Consider the following 24,563-nt stretch of genomic DNA (forward strand, 5'->3'; position numbering starts at 1 on the left):
CTTAAGATAGGATGTGTCAAAGTAGGCTAAAGAGCAAGCTAACATATACCAGTAATCTAGAGGGATTCTCTGGTTAGAATCCTGCCTGAATTAATGAATTATGGCTGACAAGGCCCTGGATACACAATTAGAAAAAGAAGCTTCCTCATTTACGAACATAAGGCAAACGAACCAAAGATGACATATAGTTAGAGCATGCTTGAAAAAATAAATATATATTCTTTGGTATCCAGGGTATTACTATATATGGTATCCAGGGTATCATACCTATAAGGGAGCCTGGACCGACGTGCCGCGAATGCGCAGTAGAGAGCGGCTGCGACCAACGGGCTGCGCATGCGCGGAAGAGATAGCTCCGATGGACGTGCTGATTTGACGCCCCAAAGCAGAGCCATCGTCCCTCTGATGCCGGGGAAGGGGGGAGGGAGCTGGGACGGCCGGCACATGCACAGGATCGTCCCTCTGACGCCGGGGAAGGGGGGAGGGAGCTGGGACAGCCGTGAGACGCCTCGCGAGATCCCCTTTGGCTGCCGCTGCAGCTCCTGCCACCACCACCCGCCTCCGGCCCTTCATGGTGCTGGGGGGGGGGAAGGTCAGTCAGACCGACAAAGCCTGAGCCCGTCCCTCCGCTGCCGCCGGGGAAAGGGGGAGGGAGTTGGGACAGCCGGAGCACTGCAAATCTCGCTGGTTTTAACGGGCATTAAGGCTAGTTACTATATATAGCAATGCTTAGATTTGTTTACTTCTTAAAGCTGGCCATTAAATCACATAGGCAACATGTAATCTTATGCAGAGGTATTAGCTGCAGGAAGTTAATGAATATTTAAATATAGTATTAAATACTGCCAGTAGGTTTGTTATTTGCTTATTCTCGTGATCTGTGCAGCATATATAAGAATTAAAACTGTGACACTGGCTCAGAACGACTTCCTGATTTTGATGGTAACCTTTTTTATTAGAATGCATGCATCTGATAATGAAATAAAGGAAGCAGGATTGCAAACGGTTTCTGGTTCTTATTTTTAAAAGTATTTTTGTAGAAATTCAGATAGTGTAATACAAAGCTAAGGGGCTGATGCTATAAAAAGGTTTAGGCCTGATAAGGAATTTCATAATGGCCAGTTTTTATATAGAAATTCCTCAGTATCTATTCTCCTTTTATTATCTTAAATGGCACACCCTGTTGATTGCCTGTTTATTTCATATTATTGCACTCTTGTTTACCTATGTATGATACTGAACTGTTATTTACTTTATTTATCTGTTATGCTATTGTGCCCCTCTCAAAAAAATGGGTAACAAATCCTAATAATCAACTATATTACAATATGCATAAGGTTCATTATTGTACTAAAGAAGTAGATAATCCAATAGGGATATGCAGAGTCAAAAAATGTATCTTCATTCATTCGTTTCATAGCTCACAGTCATTTGTTTGGTTTGTGTTACACACCCCATCCGTGCCCGGCCTGCGTATGGGCCTGCTCACCTCCATGGTTCCACGGCAGGTCCCTGGTCGGCCTCCCTAGTGTCAGCTGCAAGCGCTTCCAGGCCTCAGCGTCCTCCGGTGGCGGTTGCCAGACCTTCCACTGCACACCAGGCCTCACGCCGGAGCTCGGCATCCTTGGCCATGTTGGCCACGCCCCTACACACGTGCGCGCGGACCGCCTGGCTTCTTGTAGGGCCAAGGGCGGGTCCTAGCTCTGCGGCGCGCCCTGATTGATTCCTTGTTATAAGGAAGTCCCTGCTTGTACTTCCTTGCCTTGGCAATCGGGTCGGTTTGTATGCTAGATTGTCACTGCGTTTGTATCTTGCTCCAGTCTTGTTCCAAGTCTCGTTCCAGGATCCTTCTGTTCCAGTTCTGTTCCTGCCTTGTTCCTGCATCCTAGTACTCCAGCGTCCTTCTGTTCCTGTTCGTCTGTCCGTCTCTCCAGGTAGTACCTCCGGACTGTCTTACTGGTACTGACCTCGGCTTGTTCCTTGACCTGCTTGTCTACTGCCTGCCTTCTGACTCCAGTCTGTTCCTCGACTTGCCTGCCTGCCGCCTGCCATCTGACTCCAGTCTGTTCCTCAACCTGCCTGCCTGCCGCCTGCCTTCTGACTCCAGTCTGCCTCTCGACCTGCCTGCCTGCTACCTGCCTCCTGACCTCAGCTTGTTCCTAGACTCGTCTGTCTGCTGCCTGCCTTCTGACCTCGGCCTGCCTGTGACCTCGTCTGACCTCTGGAACCTGACCTCTGCTTTGCTGACTACTTCTCAGACTGACCCCCGGACTCTGACCTCTGCCTGCTTGACCACGTCTCTAGATTCTAGCTCACCCTAGCCTCTGTCTCCTCCAGTGCTCCGCCCCCTGGGGGAAGTTTCTTCCTGGTCCCTACCAGGGAGCTGTTCTCCACTGCTCCAGGACAAGTGTCCACCCCTGAGCGCAACAGGTTGCCAAGGCCATGGACTCAGCAGAGTCTCCCGCCTCCAGGGCCTTACCGGGTTTGGCCGCCACAGGTAAACAACATCATCAAGCTTTGGAAACGCTGGCCTCTTCAGTGGAAGAACTTCGTTCCCAGCTACAAGATACAGCTTTGGCCATTCCTGTGGGCCTCTCAGCCACCATGCTTCCCAAAGCATCGTTGACACTTCCTGCACCTCCTCGATATAATGGGGACCCACGCTCCTGTCGTGGCTTCCTTAATCAGTGCTTCATGCAGTTTGCACTGCAACCCTCGTTGTTCTTGAAGGAAATCACCAAGGTGACCTTCATCCTGTCTCGTCTGGAAGGGAAGGCTCTTGCTTGGGCCTCTCCCTTATGGGAACGTTCTGATCCCATCCTTTCCAAGTTATCTGAATTCATCGCTCTCTTCAAGCAGACCTTCGGAGACCGAGGCCACCAGGCTGTTGCCAGCCATAACTTACTCCACCTCCGTCAAGGGGCAAGGACCCTCTCCGAGTATACGGTGGAGTTTAGGACTCTGGCCACAGAGCTTGGGTGGCAAGAAGATTGTCTGCAAGCCATCTTCCTAGATGGACTCTCCTGTGCTCTCAAAGATGAGCTCTCTGTCCATGAGACTTCCACATCTCTAGAAGACATGATTTCCCTTGCCGGTAAGATTGATCATCGTCTCCGGCAAAGACACCTAGAAGTAAAGGCTCCATGTTCTCCTGTACCACGTCTCACATGTGTTTCCAATCCTCCAGTGAAGACTTCAGCAGCATCAACCTCCTCCGTGGTGGAACCTATGGAGGTGAACCGTAGACCTGCCGTGGAACCATGGAGGTGAGCAGGCCCGTTTGCGGGCCGGGCGCAGACGGGGTGCATAACACAAACCAAACAAATGACTGTGAGCTATGAAACAAATGAATGAAGATAAACAACCGTGAACCGTAGACCAAACATCTCTGTCGGCAGAAGGAGGGCCTTTGCCTTTACTGTGGCACTTCTGGACATTGTCTGCAGTCCTTCCTGGTTCGACCGGAAACTGCAACTCCTGAGCCTGGTGGGGGTCCCGAGCTTGGGCGCAACTGTTACTGGCCCTCAACTCTTACTTCCTGTATCCCTGGGCATCAAGGCCCATACCTTCGCTACCACTGCTCTTGTTGATATCGGAGCAAGCGGCGGCTTCATTATGGATGACATTGTCAAGCTCCTGAACATTCCTCTCCAGCCATTGGAGGTGAGTCTCCGCATCGCTTCCATCCAGGGGGATCATCTTCCAGGACTCATCACTCACCAGACAGTGGCTGTTCGCCTTACTGTGGGCACTCTTCACGAGGAGGAGATGTCTTTCTGTGTATTGAAGTGATCAACCCATCCAGTTATCCTGGGGCTGCCCTGGCTCCAGGCCCACGAACCCCAGTTTGATTGGCATTCCCTGCAGCTGGTACAGTGGGGCTCCAAATGCCAGAAAACTTGTTTGTATTCCGTATCTCCAGTAGTTCCTGTTATGAAGTCTGTTACTTTACCTGGTTTGCCTCCACAGTATTCTGACTTCAACAATGTCTTCTCGAAGCAGAAAGCGGATACCCTGCCTCCGTTACGCAAGTTCAATTGTCCTATTGAACTTCTGCTGGGCACTATGCCTCCCAAAGGCAGAACTTACCCAATATCTTAACCTGAGACACAAGCTATGTCTGATTATATTAAAGAGAACCTAGGAAAAGGATTCATCCGTCCATCTGACTCCCCTTCAGGTGCGGGGTTCTTCTTCATTAAGAAAAAGGACGGGCTGCTGTATACCTGCAAAGGAGCCCCTGGTGAGCTGTTTCCTGCTATTTGAATTTCCCCGCTTGCCGTACCATCGGTGGGAGGAGCCGACACAGGACGCCCTTAAGTTTGGCGTCAGGAAGGCTCTCAAGCACTGCTGTATACCTGCGAAGGAGCCCTTGGTGAGCTGTTTCCTGCTATTTGAATTTCCCCACTTGCCGTACCATTGGTGGGAGGAGCCGACACAGGACGCCCTTAAGTTCGGCGTCCTTAGGCATGCCACTGCCGCCGGCGCGCGGCTTGGATCGGCTTAGATCGGATGTGAGAGGATGTGAGAGGGGATCCTTTGGTTTTGGTCTACAGCCGCCACAGAGGCCGAATAAAAGCACTGTCTGAGTATAAACGGACTGCCTGCAGGTGTGTACAAACTTTTTTTTGCCTCCAAAACGGAAGGGGAAAGTTAGGGTATTTCCCTCTCTACCCCCACCTTTATTAACACAGCAGGAAATTGTCCAATTTATGACCTCGCCTGCACTAAAACCAGCAGCCAAGGAACCTGCTGAATCAGGCCAATTGGGAGGTCGGTCTGAATCCTTGGAGGAGGCTTCGCTGAGTCCTAATCTAGGATTGCCACCTGAGTGGAGAGCTGTTGAGGGGACTCTGGGAGGCTCACAAGCACAGCCCACCACCAGTGGGTCTCAGACATCGTTTGGAAACGGTGCAGGAGATTCAGGTGGGGAAAGAACTAATTTGAGCTTGTTAAGAGATCTAAGAGCGCAGTCTACTCATGAAACTGAGTCAGATAAAGAAAATCAAGCTATAGCTAGTGAGGATACCTCAGAGACTTTGACACGTCCCGCTGTGGTCACGCTGGAGTTATTATGGGATATGATGGCATCGATGGCATCAAATTTAAAAGGGCTAGAAAGAAAAATGGATTCATTTGCAGGGAAAAACACTCAGGAAATATTGGATATCCAAAATGTATTGAATAATTCAGAAGATAGAATTAAATCTTTAGAGGAAATGGGGAAAAAGAATGTAGAATTTCAAGCTGCTGTTGTTAAAGATAGGGATTTTCTATTAAGGCGAATGAGAATAACACTAAACGATTGAACCTTCGTCTACTCAATTTTCCTCGTATAGTAGGTGAAGAAGAAGTATTGTCCTTTTCTGAAAATGAATTGCCTGAGATTAGTTATTGTTATTTCCTACCAAAGAGAAACCCCAATTTGAATACAGAGGAGTCTCCCTTCCAAGGGAATCTCACAAGTTTCCTAGAAAGTACAAGTAATCAGATTATTGATCGAGGTTTATTATTGGTTTCTTTTATGAATTTAATAGATTTGAATAAAGTGATGAAACAATACTTTAGCAAATATCCCATCTCTTTTCATGAATCTATGGTTAAGATTTTTCCTGATTTATCAGTAGTAACACAGTTAAGAAGAAAAAGCTTCTTGGTGTTTCGTCAAGAAGCAATTACTATGGGATATTCGTTTACCCTGCGTTATCCCTGTAAATGTATAATTAAAAAACAACAAGACACTTTTATCTTCTTTATGCCAGATCATTTAAAAAATGTTATTGAACAAAGAAACATAGAAACATAGAAACATAGAAATGACGGCAGAAGAAGACCAAACGGCCCATCTAGTCTGCCCAGCAAGCTACGCACTTTATCCATTTTTTCCCCTTTTTTTCTCTCCCACCATAGTATCCCCAATACCCAGCGAATAAATTAAATTTAAGTGCAGGTAGTACACTGCAGAAATGTAAAAACATTATTTCTGTTTTATTATCTCCCTTTAGTTACTATGCCTCTGGTGCTTACAGATTATCAAAAAGGAAATTACTATTGATTATAACATAAATAGTTGATATATCTTGAAATTGATTTCATGTAATTGTATTTTTGACTATGGATAATGTTTTGTAAATATATTGGGAAAATCAATAAATATATAATTGAAAAAAGAAAAAGAAAAAGGAAGGCGGTCTACGTCCTTGTATTGATTACAGGGGGCTCAACACCATAACCCACAAAGACTGATACCCGCTGCCCCTCATTAGTGAACTGTTCGATCACTTTGAAGGGGCACGGATCTTCTCCAAGTTGGATCTGAGAGGTGCGTACAACTTGGTACGCATTCAACCTGATGATATTTGGAAAACCGCATTTAATATAAGGGACAGTCACTACAAATACACTGTGATGCCCTTTGGGCTATGCAATGCCCCAGTGGTCTTTCAATGCCTTATGAACGAAATCTTCCGAGATCTTCTGTATTCCTTCGTAGTCGTGTATCTTGATGACATCCAGATCTTTTCTAAAGACCTTGAATCTCATCAAGATCATGTTCAGATCATCCTCCAATGCCTGAGAGAGAACCATTTGTATGCCAAGCTGGAAAAATGCCTGTTTGAGCATAATCGCATATCATTTCTGACCGAGGATTTTCTATGGACCCAGAGAAAGTCCAGGGGATCCACGACTGGCCCCAGCCAGTAGACTTACAAGCCCTACAACGTTTTCTTTGCTTTACCAATTATTACTGGAGCTTCATTGCTAATTATTCTTCCCTAGTTGCCCCGCTCACCGCTATGACTAGGAAAGGGGCCAACACTCGGGTGTGGACACCTAAAGCACTAGCCGCCTTTCAGATGATCAAGGAGGCTTTCTGTTCTGGCCATTGCCTGCAGCATCCAGACCCTAAATGTCCATTCGTCGTGGAGGTCAACACCTCTGCAATCGGCGCAGGAGCCATTTTGAGCCAGTTTTCCCCTAAGAGTAAACTGATTCCCTGCTCTTTCTACTCTCACAAGTTTTCCCCTACAGAACAGCGTTATACCGTTGGTGACCATGAACTCCTCGCAGTCAAGTTGGTGCTCCAAGAGTGGTGCCCCTGGTTGGAAGGGGCGCAACACAAGTTTACCATCTTTACTGACCATAAGAACCTTGAGCACTTTAAAGAGGCTCAACTCCTGAACCCTCGTCAAGCCCGATGGGCACTTTTCTTCGAACAATTTAACTTCGTCCTCTGTTTCCGCCCAGGTTCCAAGAACCTCTGCGCTGATGCGCTATTGTTGTGACCGTCGCTGCTCGACGTCTCCACTCCGCCCTCCTCACCTCTTTGGCGACTCCCTCTTGCTCTAGTGGAAGGTTGGCCGCCGTGTCGTCTCTCTGCTGTCTTTCTCCGGCATCCCCGGAGCAGATCTATGCTGCGATCCGCCATGATTCACAAAGGCCTAAGGGCGCACATGTGGCGCGGCCCCGACTGATGTACCAGCAGTGGCGCGAACCTCAGGGGTATCCCCCTGAGATGACGTCATCAGTACCGGATATATAAGGTCTTAGAAATCGCTAACTAATCGAGTTAGCAAGGGTTACTCTACCTAAGCTACTCTGCTTCCTCGGACTTACCAGGGGTACCCGCTCCTCAGGGGCCTCGCTCTCTCTTTGTTTTTCAGGTCACAGTCAGGAACCGGCACTCGCTCCTCGGGGGCCCATGTTCCCGGACTGGTTGCTGAATACTCTTTCTGCCTGGAAGTCATCGCTGCCTACTACACCAGTGAGTTATCTTCTCTCTCTCAGAGCTTTCCCTGGAACCAGGTACTCGCTCCTCGAGGGCCTAACCTATTCCAACACCTGGACTGCTTCTAGAGACTATTGTGTGAGTGTTACCATAAAGGCTCTGTTCCTGAACTCTGCATACCCTGCCTACTCACTATATTCAGTTTCTCTACAGCTCAATTATCCAAGATCGCTGTTCCAGTACCTGAGGGACTACAGCCCTGCCGGGCACTTCCAGCTTACTACTGCCACCTCTGGTGGTTCAACATACTGTTTAATAAAAGAAGTAGTGTGTGTCTGTCTCCATACTCTGAGCCTGACTGGTGGTCCCTCTCAGGATCTTCCCCCGGGGGCGTGGTCATCTGCCACCGGCCCAAGGATCCACCCATAACTACCTCAAACACCAACAGCTATCCAGATCATTTGAACCTGAAGACGTTCCTGAAGTTCCTAGCTTCATTATTGATCCCACCTGTATATTCCTTGCTGTGACCACCACAGTTCCTACTGGGAAAACCGTCGTTCCGCGTAGACTACATGAATGAGTTCTGAAATGGGCCCATGATTCCAAGTTGGCAGGCCATCCAGGTCATGCCAGGACCTTAGAGATGTTGCGAAGACACTATTGGTGGCCCAATATGGTGCAAGGCTCCCAAAACTATGTGGCCACATGTCCCATCTGTGCCCAACAGAAACTGTCTACTGGAAAGCATTGGGGCTTACTTCAAGCACTCCCAGCACCTACCGAGCCATGGTCTAGCATCTCGACGGACTTTATTATGGACCTGCCTCCTTCCCAGAACAATACCGTGATTTGGGTCATCTTCGAACGTTTTTCAAAAATGGGTCACTTCATTTCACTGCTGGGCCTTCCTTCGGCCCCAGAATTGGCGAAGCTGTTTCTGAAGAACATTTTTCGCCTTCATGGACTCCCCAAAGAGATTATTTCTGATCGGGGACCACAGTTTGCTGCCAGGTATTGGCCTTCCCTATGTAAGAAGTTCAACATTTCCTTAAGCTATATATCAGCCTATTATCCACAGGCCAATGGTCAAGCTGAAAGGACCAATTAGACACTGAAGACATTCCTCCGCTCCTATGTAAATGATCAGCAGGATAACTGGTCTGATCTTCTGCCTTGGGCTGAGCTGTCGCACAATACTCATGTTGCTGCAGCCACCAATGTATCCCCGTTCTCCATGGTATTCGGACGGCCATGCCTAACCATTAGGGATTTAGGTATTACTCTTGACATGGAATCAGGATTAAAAAAACACGTTGCTCAAAAAATAAGAGATGGCTATTTTAAGCTTCTCACTCTGAGAAAACTGAAACCCCTTCTGGATAGAAATGAGTTTAGAACAGTTCTCCAATCCTTGATCCTTTCTAATATAGATTACTGCAACACACTATTACTTGGTGTTCCCCTCAGCACAATACGACCATTGCAAGTCTTACAGAATGCGGCAGCAAGAGTATTATCTGGGACAAGAAAATGTGATCATATCACTCCCATTTTAATTTCATTACATTGGCTGCCTATAATGTTTTGGGCACAATATAAAGTAGCGTGCATCCTCCACAAAATAATACATGGAAAAAAAACAGAATGGCTAATCTATGCCATAGGGCTACATGTGCCACAAAGAGACCTGTGCTCTAGTAATAAGGATCTCCTTTCAATTCCAACAATTAAATCAGCAAGACTTAGTGAGGTCCTTGAGAGGGCAATCTCCATTGCAGGCCCCAAGCTTTGGAATACCTTACCAACTCATTTACAATTACAAACAGACATAAAGAAATTTAAAAGCGATCTCAAGACATGGCTATTTACGTGCCCCTATGCAGAGTCATGCTAACCAACTCAGCAAGTCCCTAACTCCGAATCTTTTCTAAACTTTCTCCGACATTGGTTTTATTATATTATTTTTATTTTATTTTATCTTATTTATTTAATGCTTGTATTTGTATCTTTACCATTAATGCTTTAGAGCTATTTTAGGCCCATTTTAAGCTTCATCAATTTAATTCATTTTAACCTATTTTATTTGTATTTTACTATATTATTGTATTTCTATTTTTACTAATTGTACACCGTTGTGATGGTTTTATTACTGATGTGACGGTTTATAAAAACCTAATAAACCATAAACCATAACCATAAACCTTGACTACAGTTCCTCTGACAGTTTCTTCTCCAGCGGCACAATCCATGGTTCATGCTTTTCGTCAAGTATGGAACCAAGTAAAAGAACGCCTTTCCCAAGCCGCTGAATGCTCCAAGCGTAACTCTGACAGCCATAGACGTCCTGCTCCACTCTTCTGTCCTGGCCAGAAAGTGTGGCTAAGTGCTCGACACATACTACTGAGACTTCCCTCTCATCGCTTGGCTCCAAAATACATTGGACCATTCCCTGTAATCCGAAGAGTGGGAGCTGTATCGTATCAACTCCAGCTACCTTGTGCCATGGGTATCCATAACACGTTTCATGTGTCCTTATTGAAGCCGTTGGTCCTCTCCTGCCCCTCACGTAGAGTTCCCTCTCCTCCGTGGGTCTCTACAGAACCTGATTCTTCTCTCCAGGTAAGAGAGGTCCTTGATGTTCGGCAGTGTCAAGGAAAATGGGAATACCTCTTAGCCTGGGAGGGTTATGGGGCCGAGGAGAATTCGTGAGAACCTTCCCACAATATCCTTGAAAAGGAACTCCTGAAAACCTTTCATAGGACTCACCCTGACAAACCACGTCCATGTAGGGGGAGACCTAGAAGGGGGGGGGGTACTATTACACGCCCCATCCATACCTGGCCTGCATACGGGCCTGCTCACCTCCATGGTTCCACGGCAGGTCCCGGGTCAGCCTCCCTAGTGGCAGCTGCAAGCGCTTCCAGGCCTCGGTGTCCTGCGGCGGTGGTTGCCGGGCCTTCCACTGTGCACCAGGCCTCACGCCGGAGCTTGCCGTCCTCGGCCATGTTGGCCACACCCCTACGCGTATGTGCGCAGACTGCCTGGCCTCTTGTAGGGCCAAGGGTGGGTCCTAGCTCTGTGGCTCGCCCTGATTGATTCTTTGTTATAAGGAAGTCCTTGCTTGTACTTCCTTGCTTTGGCAATCAGGTTGGCTTGTATGCTAGATTGTCCCTGCGTTTGTATCTTGCTCCAGTCTTGTTCCAAGTCTCGTTCCAGGATCCTTCTGTTCCAGTTCTGTTCCTGCCTTATTCCTGCATCCTAGTACTCCAGCATCCTTCTGTTCCTGTTCGTCTGTCCGTCTCCCCAGGTAGTACCTCCGGACTGTCTTACTGGTACTGATCTTGGCTTGTTCCTTGCCCTGCTTGTCTACTGCCTACCTTTTGACTCCAGTCTGTTCCTCGGCTTGCCTGCCTGCCACCTGCTTTCTGACTCCAGTCTGTTCCTCGACCTGCCTGCCTGCCACCTGCCTCCTGACCTCAGCTTGTTCCTAGACTCATCTGCCTGCTGCCTGCCTTCTGACCTCGGCCTGCCTGTGACCTCATCTGACCTCTGGAACCTGACCTCTACTTTGCTGACTACTTCTCAGACTGACCCCCGGACTCTGACCTCTGCCTGCTTGACCACGTCTCTAGATTCTAGCTCATCCTAGCCTCTGTCTCCTCCAGGTCTCTGCCCCCTGGGGGCAGTTTCTTCCTGGTCCCTACCAGGGAGCTGTTCTCCACTGCTCCAGGACAAGGGTCCACCCCCGAGTGCAACAGTTTGATTCAAACAAAAAGAGAGAAATGTGTTTATTCGTTTGCCATTATAGTCAATAAGGGAAGCAATGCAGCCTATTTTGGGCACCCAAATTGGGCTTTTCTAATAATTTCAAATGAAACTGGTGGGAAGACATCATCAGAAGTGTGAAAGCATACCAACACATCAAGACTATGTCAACATGGCACAAAAAGTGGCATGAAGAGCCCAAAGACCCACAATGAGGCTGTGGTAGCTTGAGCGGCGAATGGCTTGATACCTGCCAGAGGAAACATCAAGTAGAATCTGGCTGTGACTTCAGTGCACTTTATTTACATTGGATTTAACTCAAACAAATTGGCAGAAAGCCTTCACTTCAGGAGTTACAAGAAAACAGTATAGCTTACCTTATTTCAGATATGGCACAAACCTTTAGTTAGGGCAGGTCCTTGCAATTGGTAGCTCTCTCTCTGCTTTTCGGGGCCTCGTTTAGCGCTCTCTGCCCTGCCAGCTTTACCCCTGGCTAAAGGGATCTTCCCTGGTCCAAAATCCTTTGCAGTGTTTGATCCTTAAGGAGGACCAGGCCAGATATCTGTGACTGTTCCTTTAAGTTGGTTTGAGGGAGTTTCTTATGGATTCCCTCTCATACACTCTCCCTCAGCTTAGTCTTGTATGGTACAGCATCCAGCCATGTCTGAGCTAACTCCAGGCTCAGCCTGAAAGGCACCCCCCTTGCGGGCTGACAACTCTGGTTATCCGTGAGCTGACCCCACAGGGCTGAAAACTGGAGACAGTGGAAAGGATCAGATTTAGTATGAAGAATTAAAGAAACAATAGAATTCAGTAAAGTAGCAACACAAGTACACAGGTCTGTTTCGCATTGAAGTAGCCACACCTACAACTGCCCTTCTTGCAGGACAGACTTCTTGGATTAATCTCTCTGATTTACAGCCTGCACCCTGTGTTCCTGAACAGTGACATTCTCATTTTAACACAGTGATTTACTTTTCACTTTGAGTTTATAAACTGTGATTTTTGATCTAGCATATAGAGACTTATTTTCATTTTACTTTTTTGAAGATTAATTACAGTTAATTTTTTCATTCCTAGTTTTGATGATATTTTATTAGTTTTTCTTATTAGTTTTTCTTTTATTTTTTACAGTCAAACATTTACATTACAGTTTACATTTAATTTATTTATTTATTTATTTATTTAGCGTTTTTCTATACCGGCATTCATGATTAGAAACCACATCATGCCGGTTTACATAAACAAGGGGTGAGAACAAGAAACGAAAAACAAGTGCAAGGAGAACAAAAGTTACATTACAACAGGGTCTTAAAACTGGGAAGAGAAATTAGAATAAGAGAGACAAACGGAAGAGATTAAAATATTTACATTATTTACATTATGATATGAAATCTATTGTATAGTTTGCTGTCTTTTGTAAAATTACTATCATTTAGATCGGGTCTGGGAAGGCTTGTTTAAATAGCCAAGTCTTAAGCCTTTTTCTAAAAGACGGTAGGCATGGTTCTTGTCTCAGCTCCGGAGGGATAGAGTTCCATAATGAAGGGCCGGCTGTGGAAAAGGCTCGGTCTCTGAAAGTTAGGTAGTGAGTGGTTTTGGTTTGGGGGACATGGAGTGATCCTTTGTAGGCTTCTCTGATGGGCCTGGTGGAAGTGTGTTGTCTGAGAGGAATTTGTAAATCGAGCGTTGTTTGGTGATGTATGGCCTTGTGGATAATAGTGATGGATTTGTGGATGATTCTGAAGTGTATAGGCAACCAGTGCAGGTTCTTGAGAATGGGTGAGATGTGATCTCTTCTCCTGGTGTTGGTCAGAATTCTCGCAGCTGTGTTCTGGAGCATCTGAAGGGGTTTGATGGAAGCGGAAGGAAGACCAAGTAAGATAGAGTTGCAGTAGTCTATCTTAGAAAAGATAACTGCTTGAAGTACCGTTCTGAAGTCTCTAACGTGCAGGAGCGGTTTGATTCTTTTAAGTACTTGGAGTTTGTAGAATCCATCTTTAGTAGTTGTTTGATGAACGATTTAAGTTGAGATGGTTGTCGATAATTATTCCTAAGTCCCTTGGTTTGGGTGGTAGGTGGGTTGGTTGGAAGACTCAGAAGTGGGTTACTATTGTCAGGTGAGATGATCAGAAGTTCCGTCTTAGCCGAATTTAATATCAAGTTTAAATTCGATAAGAATTTAAACTTGATATTAAATTTTATCATTAAACTTGATATTAAACTTGATATTAAATTTTACTTCTCAGTTTACATTATGTACATTCTTTATTTCTTTTCCCTTTTTCCTTTAGCTTCTTCACTTTTGCATGAAAATTCTGTCTTTCAGTATGCGACAGATCTTGTTAGGACTTTCGTTTCTGATTTGTTGGGATTGCATGCTTAGGCCTCTATCTTTTTACCGCAGGAATAATTTTTCTTGCCTATTCATCGGGGTAGATTTTCAAAGGGTTGGGCGCATAAGATACGCGCACAACCCCCAAAAAACCTACCCCTGCTTCCCCCTGTGCGCGCCGAGTCAATCTTGCATAGGCTCAGTGGGCGCGCACAAGCCCCGGGACGCGCGTATGTCCCAGGGCTTCGAAAAATGGGTGGTCCGGGGGTGGGGCCACAGGCGGAGCCGTGTCCGGGCCATAGCTGCGGTTCGGGGGTGGTCCGGGGGCATGGCCGAGTGCCCCGACACAGTGGCTGTGTCTGGGCCTGGCCAGCCAGCACACGCAAGATAACGGCTGCCTCGGGCAGGCGTTTACTTTCTCAACAAAGGTAGGGGAGGGGATTTAGTTTAGGGCTGGAGGGTGCGTTAGAAAGGGGAAGGGAGGGGAAGGTGGGGGGGCCGGAAAAAAGTTCCCTCCGAGGCCGCTCCGATTTCGGAGCGGCCTCGGAGGGAACGGAGGCAGGCTGCTCGGCGCACGCAGGTTGCACTGACCCTGTATTTTATAACATGCGCGCGGCAGGCGTAGATTTGTTCGCACCAGGTTGCACGAACAAATCTACGCCCACGCATATGTTTTAAAATCTGCCCCATTGTCTCTGTCTCAATTAGTTGTCAATTCTATTGCTTGGTACCCCCCATTATTCTAATTATAATCTTCACTATCTTTTTCTTATTTCACTTGGGCTAATAGCTCCCTCTTGCTTACTAAGACTCAGTTCTTAGTGCAATCTACCTCTACTGCTTTCTTTGTTTCTCTAGCTGGAGAACAGTCCCTTACTTAGGTTACTCTTCTGCCTCTTGTATCTGGACTCTTAATTCTTTTGGCTGAGTAGCAAGAAATAGGACAGTTAAGCAAGGGTTTTGTTGGAAAGTGTGCAACTTCAGTTCAACCTGTTCTCCTCCTGACATAAGAACATAAGAACATGCCATACTGGGTCAGACCAAGGGTCCATCAAGCCCAGCATCCTGTTTCCAACAGTGGCCAATCCAGGCAATAAGAACCTGGTAAGTACCCAAAAACTAAGTCTGTTCCATGCTACTGTTGCTAGTAATAGCAGTGGCTATTTTCCAAGTCAACTTAATTAATAGCAGGTAATGGACTTCTCCAAGAACATATCCAATCCTTTTTTAAACACAGCTATACTATCTAGCAATAACCACATCCTCTGGCAACAAATTCCAGAGTTTATTTGTGCGTTGAGTGAAAATACCTTCTCCGATTAGAACATAAGAAATTGCCATGCTGGGACAGACCAAGGGTCCATCAAGCACAGCATCCTGTTTCCAACAGAGGCCAAAAACCAGGCCACAAGAACCTGGCAATTACCCAAACACTAAGAAGAACCCATGCTACTGATGCAATTAATAGCCAGTGGCTATTCCCTAAGTATAATTGATTAATAGCCATTAATGGTCACGTTCCTTTATCTGACTTTTTTTCTCATTCTTGCCATAGTTTGTGTTTAAGGTTGCCTTTTAATTGGTTAGGTCAGGTTAAAAAAAGATTTAAGTACATTGTTTCTCTTTTGCAGCCACAAAATGCCCAGCTACTCATGTAGTTGCAGGGCAGCCACAACCATAAGAGAAGGAGGAGGAGCAGCAGCAGCAGCAGCAATAGAAGATGGGGGGGGGGGGGAGGGGGGTCAGTTATACCCTACCATGCTTATTATTCTGTTAATTTTTCAAGAATGTTATACTGTTATATACTGTTTATATATCTAGTATGTGTTGTCCTGTTTTGTATGACCTGTATTGTTTAGTGATATCTATGCATGAATAGATATCTGGGGCCCAATATTCAAAGATATCCGGTTAGCTAAGTTATGCGGATATTAATTATCTGGTTAACTTAGAATGTATATTCAGCAGCATGGCTATTGATCTGGACTAACTTATTTGGCTTAATTTATCCGGATAAAACTGAATATAGCACTTATCCAGTTATGATATCTGGATAAGTTGCCCCTCCTTGATCTGCCCATTGCCCACCCATAAGATTTCTTTTCACTTTTGTCTACACTGTAGGATATCTTTGGTTGAGTGATAAACACTTTTTAGAACAGATCTACTTTTTTGTTATTCTGATCAAACCCCTGCGAGTAGGGACTGTAAGGGAGCGGGCACAACACGGGTGGCTATGGAACCCTCCTGTGGGTTGGGTGGGGAGCTAAGTAGTGTTTGAAATATCTATCTCCTGATGACTGTAGGTAGAGCTGTGCATGTTGGGGGATGAAGGTGAGTGAAATATGCATGCAGAATGTTATGTGATGATACATGTAGCACAACAATGCAATAACGCTGAGAGTTATGAGTCCTCTTGATCGTGTATTTTATTTATTTATTTATTTAATTTATTTATTTATTGTTTTTGTTATACCGAGTTTCATGATAGGCATCACATCAACCCGGTTTACAAATAACAAGGAGTGTAAGGCATAACGTAACGTAAAAAAAAAAACAATGTTTTCAATAAGAACCTTGAACTTTAAATACGTGAATCAGAAAAAAGGGAGAGGGAAAGTTACAAAAAACAAGGAAAATAAACTTGGGATGGAAGGGGAGAAATTGAACAGCACAATATTTATATTTCAGGCCTATTGATACATTAGAATAGCAAGTGAAAAAATAAGACTATGAAACGGTACATAGGTAATCAAATGAATAATATGAACAGTTGTGAATGGTAATAGTATGATAAATATTCAGCAGGAATTAGTGAGAGAGGGTTTGAGGTTGGTGTATCTGAACAGTGTTCTAATATACTATGTCTTCTGATATCCCTGCAGTGCCTAGGGCTTCATAGTCACAATGGATGTGTGCTGTGTGTTAGAGAAGATGAGAGGCAGGCTAAAAGAAAAGGACTTTTCTGCTGTAGAAAGTGTGTGAGAGTACAAAATGGGTCTATGATTGAAGCGCTGAGAAATTGCAACCAAAATTTTAATGGGTGTATAATTTTATGAAGCACCCAATTATGAATAGAAACATATTGGGTTTTTGTTATATTGGATTATTTTTGTTTTGTTTTTTTTAGACTTTTTCATTTGGGCAGTATGTATACCTCAAACCTTTCTGTTTTGTCAGGCATGTTCCATCATGGTGCTGTTCAAACTGAAAGGAACAAGTTTATAAGCTGGCTTTTTTTTTCTTTCTGTCTGAAAATGTCAAGAATTTAAACAAGAAACATTTTATTAGAAATTTTTATTAGAAATATTTTGTTCTGTTCTGTTATATTGAATGGTAAAAAAACTAGGCTGGTATATAATAGTGATGGAAGTTTGACACTTCACGCATATCCAGCATGGCTCTCTGCTTCAATGGCAGGGGAGTCAAGACTGATACTTCACTTTCAATGCAAAGCCAGCATAGCTCTCTGTTTTCAACGGCAGGGGGGAAATGAAGAAAGGTGGATCTATATTCAGGCAACAATCAATAAGGACTGAATTACATAGTCTGAATAAACAGATAAGCATGGGTGTAGCTTGCTTATTGTGGTGGTTAATACCCCTAACTAATTAAGCTATTTCATTTAGATGCAGTTCCAACACTGCTCTATACATTAATGGCAGGGGTGAAAGGGAAATAGAATTAAAAAAAAGGTTACTAAGAGCCAAGAGAAACAGATAAGTATGTGAGAAAAAAAAAAGGTGTGAAAGCTTGCTGGGCAGACTGGATGGGCCGTTTGGTCTTCTGTCATCATTTCTATGTTTCTATGACCACTGCTGTGTTTATTTCCTTTTTGCAATTTGAGCCAATGCCTTGAGAAGAAATGGGGGAAAATCCAGGAAATCGAGCAGAATCTGTGGTATTACATCAGGAAGGCAAATGAGAAAAGTCACTTACTATCATATTCTTTATGCTCAGTTTTTTAGCTCTACACCTAAAGGTGCATGTTTAAGGAATTGCTGGTGGTGGATATATTATCTATGTATGTTTTTCTTTCATCCTTGTCTACTTTAGGTTTCAAAGCTGGAAAATCTTGTTTGCCAAAACCAAAAGTCCCCTGAAAACACAAGAAGTACTTCAGCCTCACACCAAAAAAAACTCAAGATGGAGTACACACAAGAATTAGATCGTGCACTGTGCAGAATTCAGAGTTTGCAGGTGCTTTTATTTTATTTTGCTAACATTACTTTTCTCTCTTTTTTAATCTTGCTGAACTGTTCTTCTCACACTACCATTGCACCTTCAAAGTCTCCTAATCTCAAAGTTAATCAACCTTTCACATCTCCATTTAGCTACATGCAAATTGCAGGTACATAGAGGGGCTTGACATGGGCCAACCAGAACATCATTTGTTGGCTACTTCTTAGGGTACAAGACGACTTCAGTAGATCCCTTATTAAACTATCATGACAGACCTTAGGTTTCTTCCCTTTGAGGTTTGGCATTTTTATGCCTAGTCTATACAAACCATAGGCTAGTCCTGCTGCTGTTTGATAACTCAGTTTCATTAGGCAATAAATTGCTTGTCAGATTAGCAAACGTGTTAAAACCTGTGAATAGTAAACCATTGTCAAGATTAGTACAAAAGTAAGACAGCATTTATTTTACAAATCTTAGTTGCTGGAAGATTTCAAAAGAAGGTTGCATTTGTATTTACATTTCATTTTATTCCTGCTTTATTAATTACTTCATGTATTTTTTTTAAAGATCATGATGTAGATTCTCTATCTAGGGATGGGTGCCCATCTTCCAACCAGGTTCAGATTCAGGTTTGAATCTGCAAACATTAGATTCATACTTATTTGAGAAATCATAACTCAGCTTTGACCCAGTTCATCACTGTTGGATATGTTCAGTTCATTTCCCCTTCCAGGACTTTCTTATTGAGAGAGAGATAATAAGGGTCATGCATACTGTAATGACTGCGGGTAAGTCTAAAAAAGAATGTCAAGTGGATTTAAACGTAGGGTTTGATTATTTTACTGACCAAACTTTCCCAAATCGCTTTTTATTGTAAATTTTATAAAGTACTGGGAGGCCTGATGTGATAAGCCATGTGTTAAGACTGGGTGCTGAAATTCATTGAACGGTTCTTAATATGCAGGTGCTAAACAAATTTAACTCCTGATAAAGTAAGCTAATAATATACTCATGGCATTGGGAGTTAAAACAGTGTGCAAACATGAAAGTATACTACTCTCAGACTTTTGCACAGGTTTGAGCGTACATATTAACTTATGGGGTGGGTGGGGGTAGAAAAAAAGAGAGTCTCATCGACACAGTCAGAGCCAAATAGTACAGCCAATGGAGCCTGAACTGGAGAACCAGAGCCCGATCCATGCTGGGAGCTGGACCAGATTGCATCCAGGAGTCTAAACTGGAGAACAGATCTGAGCCGACGATAAGTTCCTGCAGTCTTGCTTCTACTGCTGCCTCCATTTTCTCCGTCGCTGTCTGCAGCAGCAGCTCAGATCTCTTCTATCCAAACACACCGGTAGTGAATTGAAGAGGAGACTCACACCGACTGTCTCTCTCTCAAAGGTCAGGAGGAGCAGAAGGACCGCTTGATCCACGGCGTACAGCAGGTGACTATTGCTGCTCTAACCAGTTTACGGAGGACAGCTGATTGCTAAGAACCAGGAGGGAGGGAAGATTGCTCAACCTGGTACAGGTTCCTGAAACACCATCAGTCAGTTTGAAACGAGCTAGGAGATATTGAATGAACCAGCTTCTGATAGGGGACGTGATCAAAGTCTGTGACTCTTGGCTTCATGATTTATGTTAATACCAGAGAATACGGTATATACTAGCAGGCACAGGGAATGCACAAAAATGCAAAGTCTATAGTAGCACTCTTCCAAACAAGTATAAATCCTCCTGAGAAGCACTAAAAGGAGGAAGAAGGCTTCAGATGCCAGCACGTGGTGGAGATCACAATCTTAAGCAGCTTGTAAATAATCATTAGTCATAAAAAAAAAAACCTCTTTATTATTCTTTATAAAGATTTCATAGTGCTTGAAACTGAAAAACGTTTTTCCACCTTTTAGTACTTCTAAGGTGGATTTTATACTTGTTGGAAAGTTGTTGATTCTTCATGATTTATATACATAAAACAAGCAGAAATCATGTTTTGTGTGCATAGAGTCTTTCATGGTTACAAAGCATTTTGCTTGTTTGTGTGTGCATAAAGCAAAAGACGAGAGAGAGGGAAGAGCAGAGCCTGGGAGAGGAAGCCTGCTTCTCTAACTCGGCAGCCTGCATCCTACTATTGCTGGAAACTACTTCACTTCTGAACCAGAAGTAAAATTTTCTAGTGCTAAGAAAACAAGTGTTAAGCCAGCATGCTTCTCTGCATGGAGGGTGGGAATAACTGATGCCCTTATTAACATGGGGTTTGCAGGACATCATTTTGCATGTCTTTGTGCACACATTTGTTTGTGCACAAAACTAATTTACTACATTTGAAGTAATATTTGTGCACAAAAAATGTGCACACAAGTGCTGATAAAACTGTGTGCTAGGCCAAGCATACCTTTATTACATCAGCCCCTTGTGTTTGGGTGAATTGAGTCAAATGATAACAAAATACTCTATTGTTACAAATGTGATGAGCTCATTTCATTGAAGGGGATACTTTTCGAATATGTCTAATTTCTAAAGTCAGAACATTAAATTTAAATCCATAGCCATCCTTTTTCTCTAGTGATTATATTTTGGTAGACTACAATATGACCATATTTATTGAAGCAGTAAAATGGTAAATATTCTGTCTTCTTCTTAAATTTAAGAACCAACTTCACCAGCACAAGGAGCTTTTCAAAATTACAGACAGAAAGAAAAAAAAACCAAAGACGATCTAACAGTGCAAATGGAGGTGAAAAAGGAGGATAAACAAGGTCAGATTACAGCCTCTTGATTGTGAAGATGAAATTTATATTTTATTGCAATTACTGGTAAATATGATTCTACACATGAAGGCTGATCAGAATATAAGTAGAAATATGTTTTGTACTTATTAGCTGCGTCTGGATGTTGGAATAGTAATGCAACTTACATTAAATTTATATGACACTAGTTTGGACCTGTATGAGCCTTCTGAAGTATTAGGAAAAGTTTTATTTTTTGTCTTGCTTAAACATTGACTAAGTTAAGATAATTGTCTATACAAGCTCTAAGAAGGCATAAATGATATTATTTAAAACAGGACATGAAGGAAACACTAGAATCTGAAATATAATTCAAACACGAATCACACATATTAACTTAATACATGTATTTCATGTTTCCAACTATTGTCTGAGGACAAGAGGGTTCGCCATTTTACACAAGTGGGTCACATGTTTGTGCATGCCATTGAGTAGAACCAAATTCCAGAGCATTCTGGAAAAGACAAACAGGATTGTTAGCATTTTTCTAGTCTTTGTTCCAGAAGACCTCCTTGTTGTGCGGAGGCTAAGAATTTCTGCAAACTGTTGGCCGATATAACTTTGGGCTGGGTCCTTTGGCTCGTTTGTAATGGTTGTAAATTACATCTATTCACAATCCCTCTATAAATGCCCTCCTAAAAGAGCAAATCAACTCATTCAAAACCAGGATCTATTCAGGCTAGAAATGCTTTCCTTCTTGCTGGCTAAAGCCACTGAACCTATCCCATTATAGGAGAGAAGACAGGATTTTTACTCCAAGTACTTCCTGGCCTCTATAAGACTGGAAGATTCAGAATAATCAGAGACCTAAAATCCTTGAACAAATTCCGAAAAGAGAAACTTCAAGATGATTTCCCTGGACAACCATTCTTCATTCATAAATAGAGGGAACTAACTATGTTCACTGGATCTTAAGGAAGCCTACCCCACATAGAGATACACCTAAGTCATAGGAAGTATCTCAGATTTGTGGTAGAAGCTCTGAACCTCCAGTACCAAATACTGCTTTTGGCTTTGTATAGCTCTATGAATTTCCACCAGATGTTTAGCTGTTGCTGCAAATTGGATTTCTCTACATGGATGATTTTGTGACAAACAAATCAATTACAGGAACCATCTAGGTTTTGAGTTGCTGAGGTTTATCATCAAATACACAAGTCTCCATCTGAACCAGTCACCTCATTTAGAGTTCATAAGGTTTCTGCTAGCTGCAATTGTGCCATGGCCTATCTCTCCATAAACAGAGCCAACATTGTGGTTAAAGTGGTAAAGATAATGCATTGTTAGCAGACATCAGAGTGGTCCATTGTGATATTTCTGGGCTTGTTGCCTCAACAATACATATGTCTCCTTTGGCACACCTCCCAAATGAGAGATACACTTAAAGAACTTTCATCTCAGTAAAATCAATCCATGCAGAGACATCAAGGTTTTGTTTGTGTTATAGAAGAGCAGAAAGATTCTGTCTTGGTGACTCTCCTGTTCCAATTTGATAAAAGGATTACTCTTCCAAATATTTCCTCTCCAATTTTTTTTTTTTTTTTACTTTGGATGCATCCAACCTGCCCAGGAGCCTACTTAGAAGGACTTCATACTCAAGGATCTTATTTCCTTCAGGAAGAATCTCTAAACATAAATCTTCTGGAGTTAAGGGTGGTTCTGAATGTTCTAAAGGCTTTCAGAAATCAGGTGGCCAACAAAATTGTCCTAGTGCAGACAAACAAATGGAGAGGAGCAGACTCACACCACCTTGTTGGGAAACAGTTAAAATTTGGAAATGGAGCCATCTCTCATTCAGTGGTCTTAAGAACCAAATATTTGGCAGAGAAGGCAACATCCTGGTAAACAGTCTGCCACCTGGATCTCCATGAGTGATCTCTGAAGCAGGATGAGGTTAACAAAACTTTCCTGTTCAATCTGCAACAGTCTTTAAGAGGAATGTACAAGTCTTCTTGGCTAGGAGATCATCAGAAGGTAGAATAGCTAAAGAAACTTACTCAATTCTTTGGGGGACATTTCTTCTGTATTCTACTATGAGTATCTAAGAATATGCAAATATCTACACCTATGCCACATAAAGGGGGTTATTTTCTAACCCTATCACATGCGAAAAGTCCCTTTTCGCATGCGATACCTAGATTGGGGCGGAGTCAGCACCGGAAGAGGAGGAGTTGGGGTGGCATCGGGGTGGACACCGTGGAAACTTCACTGACGGCGAAAAGGTAAGGCCCCTTATTGCCGCCAGTAGTACGCCCAATAGCACCACCTTTTACGATGGCGCTATTGGGTGCGAAAGCCGGCAGCAATAATACCACGGTGGTGTGATCGCTGCCGGCTTTCGCAGGCCCGCCCCTGCTTCACCCCGCTCCCCGTTACCGCCAGGATTCACAAAACGTTATGAAGAAAGAAAATCCAGGCCAAAGGTTGCATGCAGTTCTGCTAATTTTTCAAGCAGACTTTATCCCTAAGCACACTGCAATAAAATTTGGCTCCCTGTCGATACTAGAAAGTTCTGAAAATTGTTTTCCCCTCTGTGGCACATTCAGTTGAATGACCAGCTTTTGTGATTGATGAACTGCTGTTTTCAGAGAACATCTTTTACAGGTAAGTAATTTTGCATGCTCTGTTAGCTAATAGCTTATGAATGTGAGTACCCAGATTTGGCACTTTATGTTACATAAACTTATTGGACACTGTTTTCAAAAGTATTTCAACCATCCTATGCCTATTAAAAAACTGTTTTGAATTTAAGGCCCATTAGGTTTTATAATAATGACAAATTTGTAATAAGGGATCAATCTCAAATATGCTGGTTTCATCTTAACAAAATAAGTTTCCCTTCTTTTAAGATCTGAATGTCCATATGCATTCAAAACAGAAGACGGACAAGCTCCCTTGAAAAGGATACAAAAAGAAAAAGCAATACAGACAATATCTTTACAGGAAGAATGGCAAAACCAAAGGCCAGACTTACATGCTCAGGTAGTGTAAAGACAATCTAACTGGTCATATTCTATACAGTATGCTGCTTCATAAGATTCAGTGTGATTAACCTTATGGTGGTTTAACAAAATTATTATGGGAAAAGCCTTGCTTAACTTTTTTCAAATGAGTTTGAAATGCTTTCTGTATGACATTAAAATACATTTGAGTTAATATTAAATGAGAACTGTACTATAGAATTATGAGGTACTAACATGGCATGTGTGTGGTACATAATCCTATAAGAATATTCTGTTCATGCCGTACCTCCTATGTCACCTCATTATTTCAAACAAATTATATTTCCCATTCCCTTTCCACCTTAAGAGTTTTACTTAATTTCATTCATTTGTCAGTGCAAGATTTATAGAACAACCTCATTTGTTTTATACCTAATTAAAATTCTTAGGGTAGGACAAAGGGAATGTAGATTATAAAATTAAATTAGTATCAAGAGTCAGAGGAAAATATTTTCCATAATCCTTTCTTTTCTAAAAATAGTATGGTTATTTAGTCATCATGCCATATGCAATAATTTTAATGTATGAGAACAATAATATTCCAACAATATCAAACTACACACCAAGTCAAAATGATCAGGTTTTCCAAAAATGACCCCCATACATATCATAAACACCTCCACTCATACTAATAATGCAAAAAAAAAAAAAAAAAGGGAAATATAACAGCAAGGCTATAATGACAATCAAGCCAAGAAAAGGCAGTAGTACAATCTTCTAACTTAAATATCATTCTTGATCTTTGTCCAAAAATGTAAATA

The 24,563-nt window shown here is 43.2% G+C and overlaps 1 protein-coding gene across 1 annotated transcript in view; it reads left to right on the top strand.

The window, feature by feature from the left end:
• FAM184B (family with sequence similarity 184 member B) overlaps nt 1-24,563 on the top strand; it is a 104,418-nt gene that overhangs the window by 49,064 nt on the left and 30,791 nt on the right. Inside the window, exons 6-10 of the mRNA XM_029605956.1 lie at nt 17,889-18,032; nt 18,748-18,802; nt 20,663-20,770; nt 23,389-23,404; nt 23,650-23,782. Coding sequence (XP_029461816.1) covers nt 17,889-18,032; nt 18,748-18,802; nt 20,663-20,770; nt 23,389-23,404; nt 23,650-23,782 — 456 coding nt within the window. The remainder of the gene's footprint in view (nt 1-17,888; nt 18,033-18,747; nt 18,803-20,662; nt 20,771-23,388; nt 23,405-23,649; nt 23,783-24,563) is intronic.

The sequence above is a fragment of the Rhinatrema bivittatum genome, chromosome 1, assembly GCF_901001135.1.
Source record: "Rhinatrema bivittatum chromosome 1, aRhiBiv1.1, whole genome shotgun sequence".
NCBI lineage: Eukaryota > Metazoa > Chordata > Amphibia > Gymnophiona > Rhinatrematidae > Rhinatrema > Rhinatrema bivittatum.